Raw genomic sequence first — 19,315 nt, forward strand, 5'->3', positions numbered from 1 at the left:
TTCAGTTTGGTAAACTCAGTAGTCATACCTCCAAAACAGTGATAAAATTATTAGGGCTGTCAATTCAAGTACAATTCAGAGTGTTTTTTTGTTTAAAATAATATTAAATAATAATAAAAACTGACCTTAAACTTTTGAAAGGATAATAATTAGAGGGAGGATGCCATCATTTCTGTTCTTAAATGCTGCATGCTCTGGCTAACTCTTTACTCTCTCTGTTTAATGACTTTCTTATTTTCTTCTCTTTCTTTCCTGTGGGGCCCACTTGCTTCCTCTGTAATCCTCCATCATTTTCGGGAACTTCCTCATCACTTGCATATCCTGCGCTGGATCTTCTACCTTTCTCTGCTACCCAACCCCGGTGGCCTGTTTCCTTTCTTTGCATGGCACAATCCTGTTTCTGCACAACTGCTTTACTGATTTCCACTCATCTAAACCCCTTTTGTAAAAACATCCTGACTTATCGGTCTCCTCAAAAAAAAAAAAAAAAAAACATTTCACTCTCCCACTTTTTTCTTACGTTGACATACTACTTTCTGTCTCGTCTCCACTCCTGTTCGTTCATCTGCCATAGTTCCAGATGGCCCACCTGGTGCCTTTAAAACCGTATGCCGCTCCTGTCCCTCGCTCTCAGTCTCTTTGCGATCAGCCCACTAAGACCATGTCCGCCTTCCCCACCCAGGATCCCTCTCCCACACCCACACCTCGTCCTCTACACTCCAGAGAACTAGTCCGTCAAAACTCTGACCCCACCTCAGAGACCCCTGCCCCTCAGACTCGGCCAATGAGAGATGACCGGGGACCCTGGATCCGTCTTCCTGAGATTGAACAACCTCCTAAAGTAAGACAAAATAATCATACAGGTTTTGTAGAACTCATCAGGATTGGGCACTAAAACAGCATGTCAAAATAGACAAATGGAATCAGTGGTTGCATATATCACACTTATTAATGTACAGTTTTCCCATAATACTTTACCCCTTGTTTCTCTTTTAGATTCCCCAGAGAACAGCCTCCATAGCCACTGCACTGAACACAAATCTCTCCTCCGGCATTAGACACCCAGTTCGAGCAAGGTAACATACATACACACACATCCAGCTGTTACACAAATAATTTGACTGCACTGACTCCTGTACTGTGTGTTCTCTCTGTGTCAGTAATCCTGATCTGAGTCGCAATGAGCGCTGGGAGAGAGGAGATAGCATGAGCATCATGTCCAACCTGCCACAGACCGGCTCTCTAGAACGACACCGCATACTCAGTGAGTGTTGTGTAGATCAGGTTTTGCCAACACTGTGGCACCACATCTCCCCGCAAGGGTAGTACAGCCTGAAATGACCTATGTTGCGGGGACAACAGCTTAATTACCATACTAAATCATTTCTTAGTCAGACCCTCCATGATTTTGTGATTTTTCAATCATGGAATTTAAAGTGAAATCAAGCAAACTCTTTTTATTTATTTGCATCAGCATGCATTTTTGTTGAAAATGTTAACTTGAGAGTGGGAAAAACAATATTAGCTAATCAAAAAACAGCTAAAACACATTAATCAATGTTCACCTGTCCTCCAATGCCTTGTGCATGGAGTACCAGGACCACGATTTCAGTGATTATTTTCAAAAATATTTACAGGTAATTGTACGTGAAATCCTGGTGGGACTGCTTAGAATGTGAAAATACAGAAAAAACTTAATTGAAAATATCATTAACTCATAGAGAAAGATAGCTAAACCCCTCTTTGGGGACACCTGGGGACATGCACAATTTAAAACAATGATTCATAAATAATAATTAGGAAAAGTACATTTTTTGGATATACTGTTAAAAATAAAGGTTCTTTATTTCCATCTATGGTTCTATGAAGAACCTTTAACATCCATGGAACCTTTCCATTACACAAAATTATTGAAATGTTTTTCGGAATAAGAAAATAATGAGTCTTTTAAGAAGGTTCTTTGGAGAACCCAAAATGGTTGTTCTGTGGTGAGAACCCCTTTTTGGAATCTTTCTAATTGCTGCAGACAAACCCTACACTCTTAAAAATGAAGTGTATATAATGTTGCGGGTTTATTTCAGGCTCATCCAAAATGGATTCCTCCCCCACCCTTTCTCATGACGGCCGACACAAACCAGGAGAATCCCGAACCTCATCCAGACCCAGCAGACCAGCGGTGAGATGCAGACACACACATTCACATAAACATATGAGTAGCATGTAAATACACACACTCATGCACATAGAGTCCCAAATCATTCGCCCGTGTCTGGTATAGAATGAACACACTCAGCCCTCCTCTAAACACTAACCTCTGTTCCTTACATTTTCCTCCTCTCCCTTTATCCTTCTCACCCCTCTCTCCTCTCATTGATCTCTTTTCCTCCCTCTTCCTGCCCTCAGAGCTATAAGAGAGCAATAGGAGAGGTCAGTGCTCGTATCTGTGTATCAGCATGATGTCGGTCTGTGTTCTTGCATGATTACATTGTCTCGTGATGATGTTCATGTGGATGAGGCTAAATGTCAAATCAACATTGTGTTTTCCCATTACATGTTGAAAGTAATGAATCATAAAAATTTAATTCTGGGTAATCCCTGTATAAATCACATGATATTTAAGATATAAAAATATAAAAGCTGTCAATCGAATTAATTACAGTACGTGCGTGATATGCTGACGAATTAATCAAGTGAATCACAATTAATCACATATACTGTATACTACCGTTCCGAATTTTGGGTTCAGTGTCTTTTTTTTTCTTTTTCTTTTATTAAGCAAAGATGCATTAAATTGATCAAAAGTGACAGTAAAGCCTTGTATAATGTTATAGATTATTTTGAATTTCTACAGTAAATTGATAATTAGAATTTTTTTTGAGCAGTAACTCAGTATATTTGAATTATTTCTGAAGGATCATGTGACACTGAAGACTGGGACAGCTTTGCCTTCACATAAATTACCTTTTAAATATTTTAATATTCAAATTAAAGTTATTTTAATTTGGGATAATCTTTCACAATATCACTGTTGTTTACTGTATTTTTGCAAATAAATTAAGCTTAGCATAAAGTGAGCATAAGAGACCAAACTTTTGAACGGTAGTGTATATTTTCTGAATAATGCAATAATGACCCCATTGACTTTGATTCTATGGACAAAGAACAGTTGAAACATCCTCTAAAATATCATTTTTTGTCTTCACCAAAGAAAGCAAGCATTAATTTTTGGGTGAACTGTTCCTTGAAGAGACATTCACACAGGATGCATTATGTACATCTTGGACCATTCTTTAGCGTCTCTCGTCTCTCCTCAGAAGTCTGTTTTCCTGTTGATTTCACCTGCACACCAGTCCACAACCACCAGCATCTGTAGAAGGACAGTCCCACGCTCATGGTCTCTGTGTGACCACATTTACCCTCCCCAACCAAGATCCCATGCCCACACCCACACAACACCCTCCAAACTCTTAGATAGCTTTTAAAAGACAGAATGCATGATTAAAATCTTATGGTCTGATTCAATCTGGAGAGATCCAATGTGAATGTAATGATGACTACAGATATGTGGTGCTTGATGAAGTGTTTTTCACTTGCCTGTTGATTTCTTCCTCGTGTCAATGTGTCAGGACCACGGTCTGTATCCTAAGGAGCGGGCAGAGGAGCAACCGCGGCCCCCGGTGAAGGCTAATGATTACTCCTCTTCCTCAGAAAGCAGTGAGAGCAGTGAAGAGAGTGAGAGTGGAGAGGGAGCAGAAGAGGAAAGCCCTACTGACCGGTATGAGACAATGATGTGTGAATATTTCACAGTAGTTTTTTGGTTTAATTTTTCACATTTTTCTTTCGATGTCTTTATCAGCCCACGTGATGCAGATTCTGACTCCGTTAACACTATGGTGGTCCATGAGGAGGAGGAAGGTGAAGGAGGAGATGAAGAACGTGCCGGAGGATATGGAGACCAAACCATGCTTGTACAGAGGGTAGGATGTTTGTGTGTGTTTTTGTACGTGTACACGTTTTTTTTTTTTTCTCTACATTATGACGACTAAATATCTTTATAATGTAATGCGTATTCAAGTTTCAGATCTTTACCCTACATTTTGAGAACATCCAGCTGTCCTCCTAATTGAAATAGTTAAGCATACCAAACTAGAAAATATGTATGTGTTTCTATCCATATACATATTTTCTAGTTTGGTATGCTTAACTATTTCAATTAGGAGGACATTGTGTGTATATATATATATATATATATATATATATATATATATATATATAAAAATCCCTGTTGCTGATATCATAGAGAGCAGAGTGGCTGGCATGTAATCATGAAATTTAATTTAAAGATAATAAATAATGGGAAATAGCAGTGTTTACTAAAAAAAATTAAAGTATTTCATCAAAATGAATCAGTTTGAAAATAATAATAATAATAATATAAAAGTTCTTGATCATGTTCTATAACCATGTTAATGTTATTTTATCAAAAGAAAAATGTAAAAACATGAAAAAAGGGGGAATAAGCACTGTATTAGCAGTATTAATTATTGTCATCAGAATAAAAATTTACAATATGTTCCAGGGTTTGGGGTCAGTTTCATTTATTAAATACAGTAATATTATACATTTTAAATATTATTACAATACAAAACTGTTTTCTATTTGAATAAATTTCAAAATATAATTTATTCCTTTGCTGGTAAAGCTGAATTTTCAGCAGCCAGTACTCCAGTCTTCATTTTCACATCCTTCAGAAATAATTCAATATGCTGATTTGCTGCTCAAGAAACATTTCATATTTTTATTAATGTTGAAATCTGTTGGGCTGTTTATTTTTGTGGAAACAGTCATACATTTTTTTTCTATGATTCTTCAATGAAAAGAAAATTCAAATAAACATAATTTATTTAAAATGTTATTAATTTCCTATTAATTTGTTAATACCTATGGGATTGCCTTATTAATGCAGCATATACTGTGTTATTGTTTCACTAGCATATTTTAAGTACCTACAGTTTGAGGGTTCCCATCAGTAGTGTCCCCACGATCCCTCAAAAAAGCTTTTGAGCCTTTGTGTGCATGCATGAAACTAAAATAATGAATTCACTGCTTTTTTCCAATACAAATATGTGTTTGTTTCTGGCAGACTCCAGAGAAGCGTAGTCATAATGGATACACCAACCTGCCTGATGTGGTTCAGCCCTCCCACTCTCCCACAGACTCTGCCTCCCACTCTTCCCCTGGGAAAGACTCTGCCTATGATGTGAGCTCTCTGCCCACCTAACTTTTAAAGCTTCATTCTCTCCATCTATATAATTACATATTTTTTTTCTTTGAGTCATTAACAAATATATTGCCCAATGTGTGTAGTTCATTGGTTGACTCCGATCATGCAATCAATTTCAGTATCAGTCCAGGGGCTTGGTGAAGGCCTCTGGAAAGTCCTCTTTTACTACCTTTGTGGACCTTGGTATGTACCAACCATCAGGGGGCACAGGCGATAACATGTCTGTTGGAGGTATGGTATTAAATTGTCTGACAGTTACTGGGTATTTGTTTAAGATACACATCCGTTCAATGGTTTGGGGTAGGTAAGACTTTGAAAGAAGTGTCTTATTCTCACCCAAGCTACATGTATTTAATCAACAATATATTAAAACTGTAGCATTGTGAAATATTACAATGCTTTCTATTTTGATTATATTTTAAAATGCAATTTATTTCTGTGATGGCAAAGCTGAATGTTCAGCAGCCATTACTTCAGTCTTCAGTGTCACATGATCCTTCAGAAGTCATTCTGATATGCAGATTTGCTGCTCAAGTAACATTTCTTATGAATGTCAATGATAAAAAGTGTTGTGATTATGTAATATTTTATATTTTTTTATTTGGTTTAATACACCCCTGAAGAAAAGTATTCGTTCTTTTTTTTTTTTTTTTTTTTTTTTGTCAGTCTTACTGACCCCAAACTTTGAAATGGTAGTGTTTGTTCACAGATTTAATACATTGGAAAAACATGAGAATAATTATCAGTATTTTGGTCTTGTTTTCTAATTAAAAAATACACATGATAAATATACTTGAGAAACAAAATTTTGTAAGATAAGACTTCTCGTTTTAAGGATCCTTATATTTCTTTAAAGGAAAACGAGACAAAAAATTATTGAGAAAATGTTTTTGCAGTGTAGGTCCACGATCATTGCTTCGTTGTTGTTAAAGGGGACATCAGATGCCCATTTTCCACAAGTTGATATGATTCTTTAGGGTCTTCATGAAAAGTCTATAACATACTTTGGTTAAAATTTCTCAATGGTAGTGTAAAACGACATCCTTTTTACCTGGTCAAAAACAGCTCTGTTCACAGCGACCCGTTTTGGTGCATGTCCCTTTAAATGCTAATGAGCTCTGCTCACCCCGCCCCTCTCTTCCATGGGGGTGACAAGCAGTTCTCTGAGACTGTAAACTTTAGCTGCATTTAGCCATGGAACTAGCACATTATTAGGAAAGCCAATTTGCAAAGAAACATAAAATAAAAACTTATACTTGCTTCTTCTGTAGGTGAAGCTGGATCATGAATGATTCACATGAACAAAAACGCATTTAGGTAGATCAGGGTGCGCATTCCCTTCAAAAACAAACGTAATCCAATGTGTCTTCAGCGGCTCAGATGTCAGGAGTAAATGACGAATGCTATGTTCATTATTACATCCAACAACACCTCAATCACTTAGGAGACATTCTTGTTTACCCCTGCTCCGGCATCGAAACAATGGTGGACTAATGACAGCTCACTCAGGGCGGGTCTGTGCTAAAATCTGAGACGGTGCTTGAGGGGATTTAAAAAAAAAAAAAAGCACTGGGTGTGTTTTTTTTAATCATTATATGTTGGTTGTGTACACACACTGCCAGCACAAATTTATGTTCAAACACCGTGTAAAAGTGAATTTTGCATCTGATGTCCCCTTTAAGGTACTGCTGACAGATGACTCAGTCACTCAATGCTGTTTCTCTCGGTTCTTAGCTTGTGTTGTTTGTGGGTGTTGTAGGTCTGGGCTCTCGCTTTGAGCAACTGAAGCTGGAGGTGAGGAAAGGCTCCATGGTCAATGTCAATCCCACCAACACTCGTCCAGTTAGTGACTCTCCTGAAATCCGCAAATACAAGAAGAGATTCAACTCTGAGATCCTCTGTGCTGCTCTCTGGGGTAAGAGATGAACAAGAGCGCTTTGTGTAGGGGTGTGTGTGTGTGTGTGTGACCTTGCCCATGTTACTGATACTAACTACATATTTCATGACGGTATCCCTGCTGACTTTTCTAACAATCAGTGGTGTAGTGTGACAAAACACGTTAGATTATGTGGTAGATAAGTTCAGTACCACAATTTGAGCACATGTAGACCTGATGTTGTGCGAGCTGCTAACAACTTAAGCTAGCGCACAAAGCAGAGACATGGTTAGGTTAGCGAATCGAGAGCACTCTTCTAAAATTTCCCTGATTTCAATTAGCATCAGGCCATTTTGGGTCATTTTAGTGTAATTTTTGTATGAAATGTGTGAAATTTGGCCCAATGATAAGAACTGGTCTCAGTGTCCCCGGTGTTAATTTAAACTCTCCAGTACTACCAAATGTTCAAAAGTTTTGCACATTTTAGCTAATAACTTTTGAAGCAAGTGTCCTAGAAACAAAACCTTTCCACTGATTCATTGGGCCATGCCAGTGCAACAAGTGATTTCTGACCTCAATTTTCTGCCTTTTTGAGTTTCCTCTTTTCCAAACTTGTCCTGCTGTCATCAGCCTGTCACTTGGCAGTCGGGTTATATAAAGTATTTGGCACGATATGAATTGAGACAGGAAGAGTGGCTGTATCTGTGCTACACTTGGATGTACTGACATGAACTTTCTATCCTCATTGCCTTAATTCCCTGATCAAGACTAGTTTGGTGGCAGTGCCACCCTCTGGCCAAAGTGCATAAAATATGACCCAAATCATTGTAGTGTTGGAATATCGTGGCGTAAGGTCACGTTTCTTAGCTCCAAACATTTGAGGGCCTGTTAAATTCAATATTTTTTCAAGTTTCAGCATACAGCTTTTTTTCCTTTTTTCTGCTACTCCTACAGAGAAGCCTGAATCTTGACAAACTGTATTTTCAAAATAGCTCTTCTAACACTGTTTATGTTGTGAGGGTCTTTGTATATGTGTGTAATAGCGGTGTTTGTTCTGTCAGGTGTGAATCTGCTGGTAGGGACAGAGAACGGTCTGAAGCTGCTGGATCGAAGCGGCCAGGGGAAAGTTTATCCATTGATCAACTCACGCAGGTTTCAACAGATGGATGTTCTGGAGGGACTGAACCTCCTCATCACTATATCAGGTTACGCATAGGCCTATTCATCAATTTACAAGTGTTCATCTTCTCATCACTGTCAGGACAAATACATGCTGGCTGTTCATATTTATTATCTTTCTCTCAGGCAAGAAGAATAAGGTGCGTGTGTATTATCTTGCCTGGCTGAGGAATAAAATCCTCCATAATGACCCAGAGGTGGAGAAGAAACAGGGCTGGACCACTGTGGGAGAAATGGAGGGCTGTGTGCACTACAAAGTTGGTAAGTGTGCATGTATAAAGTGCTTAATTATGCACAAATTAAAGGCTACAAGAAAGTGGTGAAAGTTTACACTACTACTGACTAGGACCATTTAGCTACGGTAGTTCAAAAGACCTCAAGCAAACTATTTTGACTTTGGGCTCTAACTCTTCCAAAGTACTTCATGTCATATATCACCTTTGTTGTGAATGTTTTTGTTTATTTTCCCAGTGAAATATGAAAGGATTAAGTTTCTGGTTATCGCTCTGAAGAATGCGGTGGAGGTTTACGCCTGGGCTCCCAAACCTTACCACAAGTTCATGGCCTTCAAGGTAGAGACTTGAGTTATATTGTTTTATTTATTATGTACACGGCTTACATGAGGATTACTGGATATTCCCAAATTTTAAAAAAAGTTCAGAAGTTTGGGTCAGTTGGGGTGATTGATAATAAGAAATGTTTCTTGAGCACTAATTCAGCATTTTAGAATGAATGAAGGATCATGTGATACTGAAGACAAGAGTAATGACAACAGAAGCTATAGCCATCAAAGGAATAAGTCACATTTCAAAATATATTCAAATAGAAAACAGTTCTTTTAAATTCTAATAATATTTCACAGTATTACTGTTTTTACTGTATAAGAAAAGAGCATATGAAGTTTCAAAACCAACAAAAAAGGACCAAACTTGTGAAAGGTAGTGTAAGTAATAAATAATGATTTACTCTGTTAAAGGTAATAGAAAGTAGCCAATTACCAAATAGTTTGAGACAAGTATGCTTCTTTACATCACTTCCTTTATAATAATACAGCAAATGTGACGAACTCATTATCTAATTGTTGGGATAGGTGTTCACGTTATCATTCCACATAATCTTTGTAATGTGCTATAGTTTCATACTATTTGTATTTCTTCTCAGTCATTTGGAGACCTGCCACATAGGCCTCTGTTGGTTGACCTCACGGTGGAAGAGGGTCAGAGGTTAAAGGTCATCTATGGGTCAAGTGCTGGCTTCCATGCCATTGATGTTGACTCTGGAAACAACTATGACATCTATGTTCCTGTACACGTGAGTTGAGCTGTCATGTGAAGATTTTTTCACAAGAATACACTGGATCACATGGGAGCGATCAGTGATTTGTGGGTCAATTGGAAAATGAAGAGAAAGATTTTATAGCCCCTTTAGAAAGATAAATCTCCTTGTACCTCTTGTCCTCTCTTTGACTCCCTCTTGCTCTCTCTGCATCTGTCTGTCTGTAGATCCAGTCACAGGTGACTCCTCATGCCATCGTATTCCTGCCCAATTCAGATGGGATGGAGATGCTGTTGTGTTATGAGGATGAGGGTGTTTACGTCAACACGTATGGGCGTATCATTAAAGATGTGGTGCTGCAGTGGGGAGAAATGCCCACTTCTGTGGGTAAGTATACACACACACACACACATGTGTACTGTGCGCTCATATTCTTTTTGCAGAATTGCAAAATTGGTTAAAATGATAGTCTTTTCTGGATTAAAGCACATTAGCTTGAATTAACCAGGAGAGGATTGCGTTGTTTCAGTAGATATTTTTGTTGCGCATGTGCATTAGAGATAGTATTTATAAAGTGAATGATCAAATATTGGTAGTGTAAAACGACATCCTTTTTACCTGGTCAAAAACAGCTCTGTTCACAGCGACCCGTTTTGGTGCATGTCCCTTTAAATGCTAATGAGCTCTGCTCACCCCGCCCCTCTCTTCCATGGGGGTGACAAGCAGTTCTCTGAGACTGTAAACTTTAGCTGCATTTAGCCATGGAACTAGCACATTATTAGGAAAGCCAATTTGCAAAGAAACATAAAATAAAAACTTATACTTGCTTCTTCTGTAGGTGAAGCTGGATCATGAATGATTCACATGAACAAAAACGCATTTAGGTAGATCAGGGTGCGCATTCCCTTCAAAAACAAACGTAATCCAATGTGTCTTCAGCGGCTCAGATGTCAGGAGTAAATGACGAATGCTATGTTCATTATTACATCCAACAACACCTCAATCACTTAGGAGACATTCTTGTTTACCCCTGCTCCGGCATCGAAACAATGGTGGACTAATGACAGCTCACTCAGGGCGGGTCTGTGCTAAAATCTGAGACGGTGCTTGAGGGGATTTAAAAAAAAAAAAAAGCACTGGGTGTGTTTTTTTTAATCATTATATGTTGGTTGTGTACACACACTGCCAGCACAAATTTATGTTCAAACACCGTGTAAAAGTGAATTTTGCATCTGATGTCCCCTTTAAGGTACTGCTGACAGATGACTCAGTCACTCAATGCTGTTTCTCTCGGTTCTTAGCTTGTGTTGTTTGTGGGTGTTGTAGGTCTGGGCTCTCGCTTTGAGCAACTGAAGCTGGAGGTGAGGAAAGGCTCCATGGTCAATGTCAATCCCACCAACACTCGTCCAGTTAGTGACTCTCCTGAAATCCGCAAATACAAGAAGAGATTCAACTCTGAGATCCTCTGTGCTGCTCTCTGGGGTAAGAGATGAACAAGAGCGCTTTGTGTAGGGGTGTGTGTGTGTGTGTGTGACCTTGCCCATGTTACTGATACTAACTACATATTTCATGACGGTATCCCTGCTGACTTTTCTAACAATCAGTGGTGTAGTGTGACAAAACACGTTAGATTATGTGGTAGATAAGTTCAGTACCACAATTTGAGCACATGTAGACCTGATGTTGTGCGAGCTGCTAACAACTTAAGCTAGCGCACAAAGCAGAGACATGGTTAGGTTAGCGAATCGAGAGCACTCTTCTAAAATTTCCCTGATTTCAATTAGCATCAGGCCATTTTGGGTCATTTTAGTGTAATTTTTGTATGAAATGTGTGAAATTTGGCCCAATGATAAGAACTGGTCTCAGTGTCCCCGGTGTTAATTTAAACTCTCCAGTACTACCAAATGTTCAAAAGTTTTGCACATTTTAGCTAATAACTTTTGAAGCAAGTGTCCTAGAAACAAAACCTTTCCACTGATTCATTGGGCCATGCCAGTGCAACAAGTGATTTCTGACCTCAATTTTCTGCCTTTTTGAGTTTCCTCTTTTCCAAACTTGTCCTGCTGTCATCAGCCTGTCACTTGGCAGTCGGGTTATATAAAGTATTTGGCACGATATGAATTGAGACAGGAAGAGTGGCTGTATCTGTGCTACACTTGGATGTACTGACATGAACTTTCTATCCTCATTGCCTTAATTCCCTGATCAAGACTAGTTTGGTGGCAGTGCCACCCTCTGGCCAAAGTGCATAAAATATGACCCAAATCATTGTAGTGTTGGAATATCGTGGCGTAAGGTCACGTTTCTTAGCTCCAAACATTTGAGGGCCTGTTAAATTCAATATTTTTTCAAGTTTCAGCATACAGCTTTTTTTCCTTTTTTCTGCTACTCCTACAGAGAAGCCTGAATCTTGACAAACTGTATTTTCAAAATAGCTCTTCTAACACTGTTTATGTTGTGAGGGTCTTTGTATATGTGTGTAATAGCGGTGTTTGTTCTGTCAGGTGTGAATCTGCTGGTAGGGACAGAGAACGGTCTGAAGCTGCTGGATCGAAGCGGCCAGGGGAAAGTTTATCCATTGATCAACTCACGCAGGTTTCAACAGATGGATGTTCTGGAGGGACTGAACCTCCTCATCACTATATCAGGTTACGCATAGGCCTATTCATCAATTTACAAGTGTTCATCTTCTCATCACTGTCAGGACAAATACATGCTGGCTGTTCATATTTATTATCTTTCTCTCAGGCAAGAAGAATAAGGTGCGTGTGTATTATCTTGCCTGGCTGAGGAATAAAATCCTCCATAATGACCCAGAGGTGGAGAAGAAACAGGGCTGGACCACTGTGGGAGAAATGGAGGGCTGTGTGCACTACAAAGTTGGTAAGTGTGCATGTATAAAGTGCTTAATTATGCACAAATTAAAGGCTACAAGAAAGTGGTGAAAGTTTACACTACTACTGACTAGGACCATTTAGCTACGGTAGTTCAAAAGACCTCAAGCAAACTATTTTGACTTTGGGCTCTAACTCTTCCAAAGTACTTCATGTCATATATCACCTTTGTTGTGAATGTTTTTGTTTATTTTCCCAGTGAAATATGAAAGGATTAAGTTTCTGGTTATCGCTCTGAAGAATGCGGTGGAGGTTTACGCCTGGGCTCCCAAACCTTACCACAAGTTCATGGCCTTCAAGGTAGAGACTTGAGTTATATTGTTTTATTTATTATGTACACGGCTTACATGAGGATTACTGGATATTCCCAAATTTTAAAAAAAGTTCAGAAGTTTGGGTCAGTTGGGGTGATTGATAATAAGAAATGTTTCTTGAGCACTAATTCAGCATTTTAGAATGAATGAAGGATCATGTGATACTGAAGACAAGAGTAATGACAACAGAAGCTATAGCCATCAAAGGAATAAGTCACATTTCAAAATATATTCAAATAGAAAACAGTTCTTTTAAATTCTAATAATATTTCACAGTATTACTGTTTTTACTGTATAAGAAAAGAGCATATGAAGTTTCAAAACCAACAAAAAAGGACCAAACTTGTGAAAGGTAGTGTAAGTAATAAATAATGATTTACTCTGTTAAAGGTAATAGAAAGTAGCCAATTACCAAATAGTTTGAGACAAGTATGCTTCTTTACATCACTTCCTTTATAATAATACAGCAAATGTGACGAACTCATTATCTAATTGTTGGGATAGGTGTTCACGTTATCATTCCACATAATCTTTGTAATGTGCTATAGTTTCATACTATTTGTATTTCTTCTCAGTCATTTGGAGACCTGCCACATAGGCCTCTGTTGGTTGACCTCACGGTGGAAGAGGGTCAGAGGTTAAAGGTCATCTATGGGTCAAGTGCTGGCTTCCATGCCATTGATGTTGACTCTGGAAACAACTATGACATCTATGTTCCTGTACACGTGAGTTGAGCTGTCATGTGAAGATTTTTTCACAAGAATACACTGGATCACATGGGAGCGATCAGTGATTTGTGGGTCAATTGGAAAATGAAGAGAAAGATTTTATAGCCCCTTTAGAAAGATAAATCTCCTTGTACCTCTTGTCCTCTCTTTGACTCCCTCTTGCTCTCTCTGCATCTGTCTGTCTGTAGATCCAGTCACAGGTGACTCCTCATGCCATCGTATTCCTGCCCAATTCAGATGGGATGGAGATGCTGTTGTGTTATGAGGATGAGGGTGTTTACGTCAACACGTATGGGCGTATCATTAAAGATGTGGTGCTGCAGTGGGGAGAAATGCCCACTTCTGTGGGTAAGTATACACACACACACACACATGTGTACTGTGCGCTCATATTCTTTTTGCAGAATTGCAAAATTGGTTAAAATGATAGTCTTTTCTGGATTAAAGCACATTAGCTTGAATTAACCAGGAGAGGATTGCGTTGTTTCAGTAGATATTTTTGTTGCGCATGTGCATTAGAGATAGTATTTATAAAGTGAATGATCAAATATTCTTATGTCTTTGTATTTTGCGTGTAGCCCACATCTGCTCTAATCAGATTATGGGCTGGGGAGAGAAAGCCATAGAGATCCGTTCTGTTGAGACAGGACACCTGGATGGAGTCTTCATGCACAAGAGAGCTCAGAGGCTTAAGTTCCTATGTGAAAGAAATGACAAGGTGATCAGTTTTCACAGACACACACACAGACACATGCGGCACTTCACACAAATAGGGCTTCCTCTTTTTTTCAAAAAGAAAAGTAGATACTAGAATGGATACATAACCAAACCTCAGGTGGAGAAAATAAAGTTACAGTTGTTTTAGACAGTTTTTTAGATTCTGTTTAAGTTCTATGATATCTGCAAGTTTTGCAATTCTGCTGCCAAAATATGGAGGTCACACTTTATTTAAGATCCAATTCTTGCTATTAACAAACCATTAACTACGACTTTTGCCTCAAACTCCTAATTTGCTGCTTATTAATAGTTAGTAAGGTAGTTGTTAAGTTTAGGTATTGGGTAGGATTAGGGCTGTAGAATATTGTCATGCAGAATATGTGTTTTATAAGTACTAATAAACAGCCAATGTGTTAAGAAGAGGCATGCTGATAATCAACTAGTTAATAGTGGGAATTGATCCCTATAATAAAGTGTTATCAATATGGAATTAAATACAGTTTAAAATGTATATTAAAAAAAAAAATACATTTACACTTATGCATTTGGCTCCAAAGCGACTTAAGTTGCATTTAAGAAACACATTTATATTTTGTCATTCATTCTTTCCCTGAAAATCAAACCTGTGACCTTTGGTAGCTACCTCTATTGTTTGAGCTACAGGAAAGTAAGATTGAGAAAATGGAATGAGATTGTCCCGTAGAGAACAAATTATGTTACCTAAAGCGTGTCAAAATTGAGGAATGTTAAATTTTTTGTAATAAACAGGGTTGCATACAAAATTTGGGACAAGGGTAAATATTACATTTTGGTCATTAAGGTAATAAGTAAAATTATAATTTTTTTAATTATATTTACTACAATATCAATTTAATAGAATTACACAGAAAAATGATCTTCTCATTAAGCTTATCCACTTCACACTAACTTTTTTCTTTCTTTCAGGTGTTTTTTGCATCAGTGCGTTCTGGTGGCAGCAGTCAAGTCTACTTTATGACCCTCAACAGAAACTGCATTATGAACTGGTGAAAGAGCTGCCACATGAACATAGATTCTGCTGTGTGCACACTTGCAAACACTGAAGATAGTCCTCACACACAACAACATCCACAGACACTCTCACACTCTGTAAATACACACACTCACACATACACACTCCTGCACATACTTACGTATAGAACAGAGTTATTTACTTCACATCTTCCTGAAGACACTCCTTCACCATTCTCCTGTGATCTCTGAGCCAACTGTACAAGGTGTGCGTGTGTCTGCCGTGAGCACGCTGCTGACCTCTGACAGAGCAATGTTGTGTTCATCTGATTCCACATGGGTTAGCTTTCAGCTCACTGGGGCCAACGTTCCTCACTGCTAATATTTGTGACCTTTCTAGGACCAGACAAAAAAGACTAATTGTACATTATTCTACTAGAAATGCGTGTAAACTACGAGAATCGTTCAACTGTCGTGCGTCTTGTGACGCAACAGTGGCGTGCGTGTGTTTGAGAGACTTTATAAGCTACTTTGAGTAGCAGAAACACCTTGAAACTGCAGTGGTGTGAGGTGGTACTGCAACATCTGTAATTTTCCATTTCAACTGTATAGTGTAGTAGTCGTTTGTTCTTGGTTGCATTCAGAGTTTCATATAAAAGTGATATAATGTTTTCTTTCGACAAGTAGAAGTTTAGAAATTGATTTAAAAATATGAGTTTTAACATATTCTGAGACCGCTTCCCTTCCGAGCTAGGGAAGGTTTTTCGCTTTCTTGATGTATAAACAATAATCTGACGCCTGTGTCACCAAACTGTTTGTTCGATGGAAACGGTGGTGGCTGCTTACGGAGCAGAATCCAGCGTTTTGCTTTTCCACTAGTCACCCACAATGGAGCAACAGTCTCTGGTTTGGCTTTTCAAAGCACTTTTTTTCATTCTATGTGAGAAGTATCATCATATCTACTACAGTTTGATATTCTCTGTACGTAAACGTATTTGGTATTACTCCTACTTTTATTATCTGCTGTTCTATAGCTGTTCTATTGCAATACGTGCTGTGTGCTCGTTCTTGTTCGAAGTTTTACGAGAGTTTCTTTTGGGTTGTTCTGATTTTAGACAGGAAGATACAGTAAGTTACTCCGGATATGACTGAAAAAGTTTTTTTTTGGCAGCACAAACGTATAGTTCTTTGTCACAATGTAAATTGTACATAGCAGCCATGATCGTATTTAGATCTTATTTGTATTCAGTAAGCATATGATTTTTGATGTGTTCAATCACTACATGACTGCGTAAATCAATTGAGTCATGTGTTTGTGCTGTCAAAAGTGCTTGATTGCTTATGGAAGGTGTAGTTTTTTTTAGGCAGGCTTGTAGTTCATCAGGGATGTGTGCATTTGATCAGACTTTTTTTCTTTAAGATTTGGACCCCACCATTTTTTAGCAACACAAAAGTCATGTTTTAGATGAAGACGTGGGTGGATTGGAGCAAGAATATTCTTTTGTTTAGCTGACAGTGTGCAAACGAGCTGCGTGCGTGCGTGCATGCGTGCGTGCGTGTGTGTGCGTGTGAGTATCAGTGGGAAATATTAATCGGTAACATACAGTAGGATCAGTATAAAGCAATAGTTTAAGGATTATTGACTGGTTTGTGCCTGGTGTTACTGTCTCCAGCTCTGCAATACTAGACCAGAGATTTTTCTCAAGCTTTTCACTCATTTCCATGCAGATAATCTACTTTTACAGCAGTATTCACCTAAAAAGAATACCTTCACAATCTAGTCTTTTCTCTTTCCCTATTTGATGAAGATGGACTTGTACCATTATATCACTTATAAAGTGCTGCCTTTACGAAAAAACGTGTACACTAATCACAGTACATTTGACGCACTTTGTCCCTCCTAAATATTTTCCTAGTTAACACTAAATGATTAGCTCTGATTTGTTCAGTAGCTTGTGATGGTACAATCATCATCATCTGTTACCTAATAGCCCCTCCCACCGGACATATTGTCTGCTGTCACAGTCTAGACGGGCACTAAACACCGATGACACATTTAGCAAGTCATTATTAAAATATGGCGGCGCAACACTTCACATGAATAATTATAAATTGTTGCACTGCAGAGAGAGATGGGGGCTTATAGTTTGAATTCGCATCATCTGTGAGTGAGCAAAATTAAATGCTAATGTGCCATTATGACAGATTCGCACTTTCTGAGAGTTACTTCGTTTGTGCCCCTCATCCTTACTTTCTTTCTCTCTCTTGCTGTAAAACGTAAGCATTTTCTTGCTTAGTAAATCAAACTGCCATGTTTACTGAAATAACAGTGCCTTGGATTGGGGTTGGGTGTATTTGCTTGATTGTGTGCATGTGTGTGTGGGAGAGCGTTGAGCATGTGATTGTTTTAATAAGAACTGAGGTTCAGGGATGAGAAAAGTCCAGTGCGCAGTTAGGGGTCTTGTGCCAACAAAGTGCACTTAAATTGACAATAGCCAGAGCACCAAGAAAGGCTCCTCTCACTCTTAGCACAAAAGCCATGCCATAAAGAGTTAATTCCTCCAGTTTGAAGGCAGCGCGTTCCTCAGATGTTTATTTAATACCATATTACAGTCCAAACGCCCTTCAGTTACTTGACAAGACGAGCTCTTTGTTCTGGAGTGCGAGATGGTGGTGCTTGTAGCTCGCATATCGTTTTGCCAAACAGGGAAAGTCTCTGGTTTTCATGCCGGAGGTTCACAAAAGGTTCGAGTTGTCATGGTGAAGAGCTGCTCGCATGCGTGTGATTATAACAGTCCCCAGCATTCCCAAGAACTCTTGGAATTTAGTGAGATTTTGCCTTTATGCTTAATAGTAAATGTGTATAACAGCGTTCACGCTACTGGATTGACAGAATTTGTTTTTATAGCAAAATTATGATATAACGAGTAACAAATTTAAACAGAGAGGAAATATGCTTTATAAATTAGATAAAGAGTTTATATTAAGATTACCATTGCCTGTCATGATGATGGAAATTAATGGGAATATATATATATATATATATATATATATACATACAAAATCCCTGAATTCTTCTTAACCTTTTTTTTTACCTAGATGTGAATCTATAAAAAGAATTAATGAACGTAACCTTATCAATAGAACTGAATAAATGAATGCATTGTTATATAGCATTTTTCAGGCTGAAGAATAATCACTCGAGCACAAAGCTTCTCCCCGTACATACTGCTGTGCGTTCAGTTAGACTCGTCTCTCTCCTCTCTTTTTCCCAGCGAGTGTTATAAAAGAGAGCATGTGGGTGTGTGACTGTGCATGTGTGAATAGGAGAGCTATTTCTGATCCGCGTGTGTGCTGTTCATTATTCCCTCAGAGGAAAGAGAGCAGGGGGAGAAAAGACGACCAGTCGACAGCGATTGAGGGCCAGTTTGGTCAAACATACTGTACACACATCATCACTGGACTCAAGCCACACAAGCGACTCCAGTCATGTTTGTGGTTCGCTGACGACCAATTGAACGTTGTAGTCTTTCTACGGCAGCTGACCACAGTCCTGATCTCGTGTAAAAGCTCGTATTGATATCTGATCCAGTGTGTCAGGGGTTGTTCTGAAGGTACATGCGTTGTTGGCTTTACTGTGGACATTATTGAATGTAATCGGTTTGTTTTATTCTGGTCTATTAAACTGATCTGTTGGATTGAAGGCTTGTAAGAGTTTTACAGAATCCATGGTTTAGGTGCACATGTAAAGATGATATTTTACACTCCATCCCCCACATTTGAAGAAATGTTTATCATTAAATGCTTTTATGTCCAACGAGAGCATCATTGTAAACCAGTCGGTCTTTAAAAAGCTAGACTAGGTCACGTGTGTAGCGGTCTTCGAGAGATGCAGAGCTGTCTGGTTTTCGTTTTAAGGTGTTTGAGGTATTTATCTACTCTACATGCTATTAGCACTATGCTAACAAGTGACATTTCTCTTGTCGTTCTCTAGTAATACAAAGTTAATCCCTTAGCTGATTTTTGTAAAATATTTCCTACTCCAAAGAATGGTTTGT

General features: G+C 38.5%; 1 protein-coding gene across 1 annotated transcript in view; it reads left to right on the forward strand.

Annotated features, from left to right (window-relative positions):
* Positions 1-19,307, forward strand: part of LOC107599220 (misshapen-like kinase 1) — a 50,260-nt gene extending 30,953 nt beyond the window's left edge. Inside the window, exons 13-35 of the mRNA XM_016290754.1 lie at positions 575-841; positions 997-1,076; positions 1,161-1,264; positions 2,082-2,176; positions 2,404-2,427; positions 3,627-3,775; positions 3,857-3,977; positions 5,144-5,260; positions 5,404-5,515; positions 7,044-7,199; positions 8,222-8,365; positions 8,466-8,600; positions 8,811-8,911; positions 9,501-9,650; positions 9,842-10,027; positions 10,916-11,096; positions 12,119-12,262; positions 12,363-12,497; positions 12,708-12,808; positions 13,398-13,547; positions 13,739-13,898; positions 14,129-14,268; positions 15,213-19,307. Coding sequence (XP_016146240.1) covers positions 575-841; positions 997-1,076; positions 1,161-1,264; positions 2,082-2,176; positions 2,404-2,427; positions 3,627-3,775; positions 3,857-3,977; positions 5,144-5,260; positions 5,404-5,515; positions 7,044-7,199; positions 8,222-8,365; positions 8,466-8,600; positions 8,811-8,911; positions 9,501-9,650; positions 9,842-10,027; positions 10,916-11,096; positions 12,119-12,262; positions 12,363-12,497; positions 12,708-12,808; positions 13,398-13,547; positions 13,739-13,898; positions 14,129-14,268; positions 15,213-15,296 — 3,036 coding nt within the window. The 3' untranslated portion in view covers positions 15,297-19,307. The remainder of the gene's footprint in view (positions 1-574; positions 842-996; positions 1,077-1,160; positions 1,265-2,081; positions 2,177-2,403; positions 2,428-3,626; positions 3,776-3,856; positions 3,978-5,143; positions 5,261-5,403; positions 5,516-7,043; positions 7,200-8,221; positions 8,366-8,465; positions 8,601-8,810; positions 8,912-9,500; positions 9,651-9,841; positions 10,028-10,915; positions 11,097-12,118; positions 12,263-12,362; positions 12,498-12,707; positions 12,809-13,397; positions 13,548-13,738; positions 13,899-14,128; positions 14,269-15,212) is intronic.
* The last annotated feature ends 8 nt before the right edge of the window (positions 19,308-19,315 follow it).

The sequence above is a fragment of the Sinocyclocheilus grahami genome, unplaced genomic scaffold (genome assembly GCF_001515645.1).
Source record: "Sinocyclocheilus grahami isolate Dianchi unplaced genomic scaffold, SAMN03320097.WGS_v1.1 scaffold262.1, whole genome shotgun sequence".
Taxonomy (NCBI): domain Eukaryota; kingdom Metazoa; phylum Chordata; class Actinopteri; order Cypriniformes; family Cyprinidae; genus Sinocyclocheilus; species Sinocyclocheilus grahami.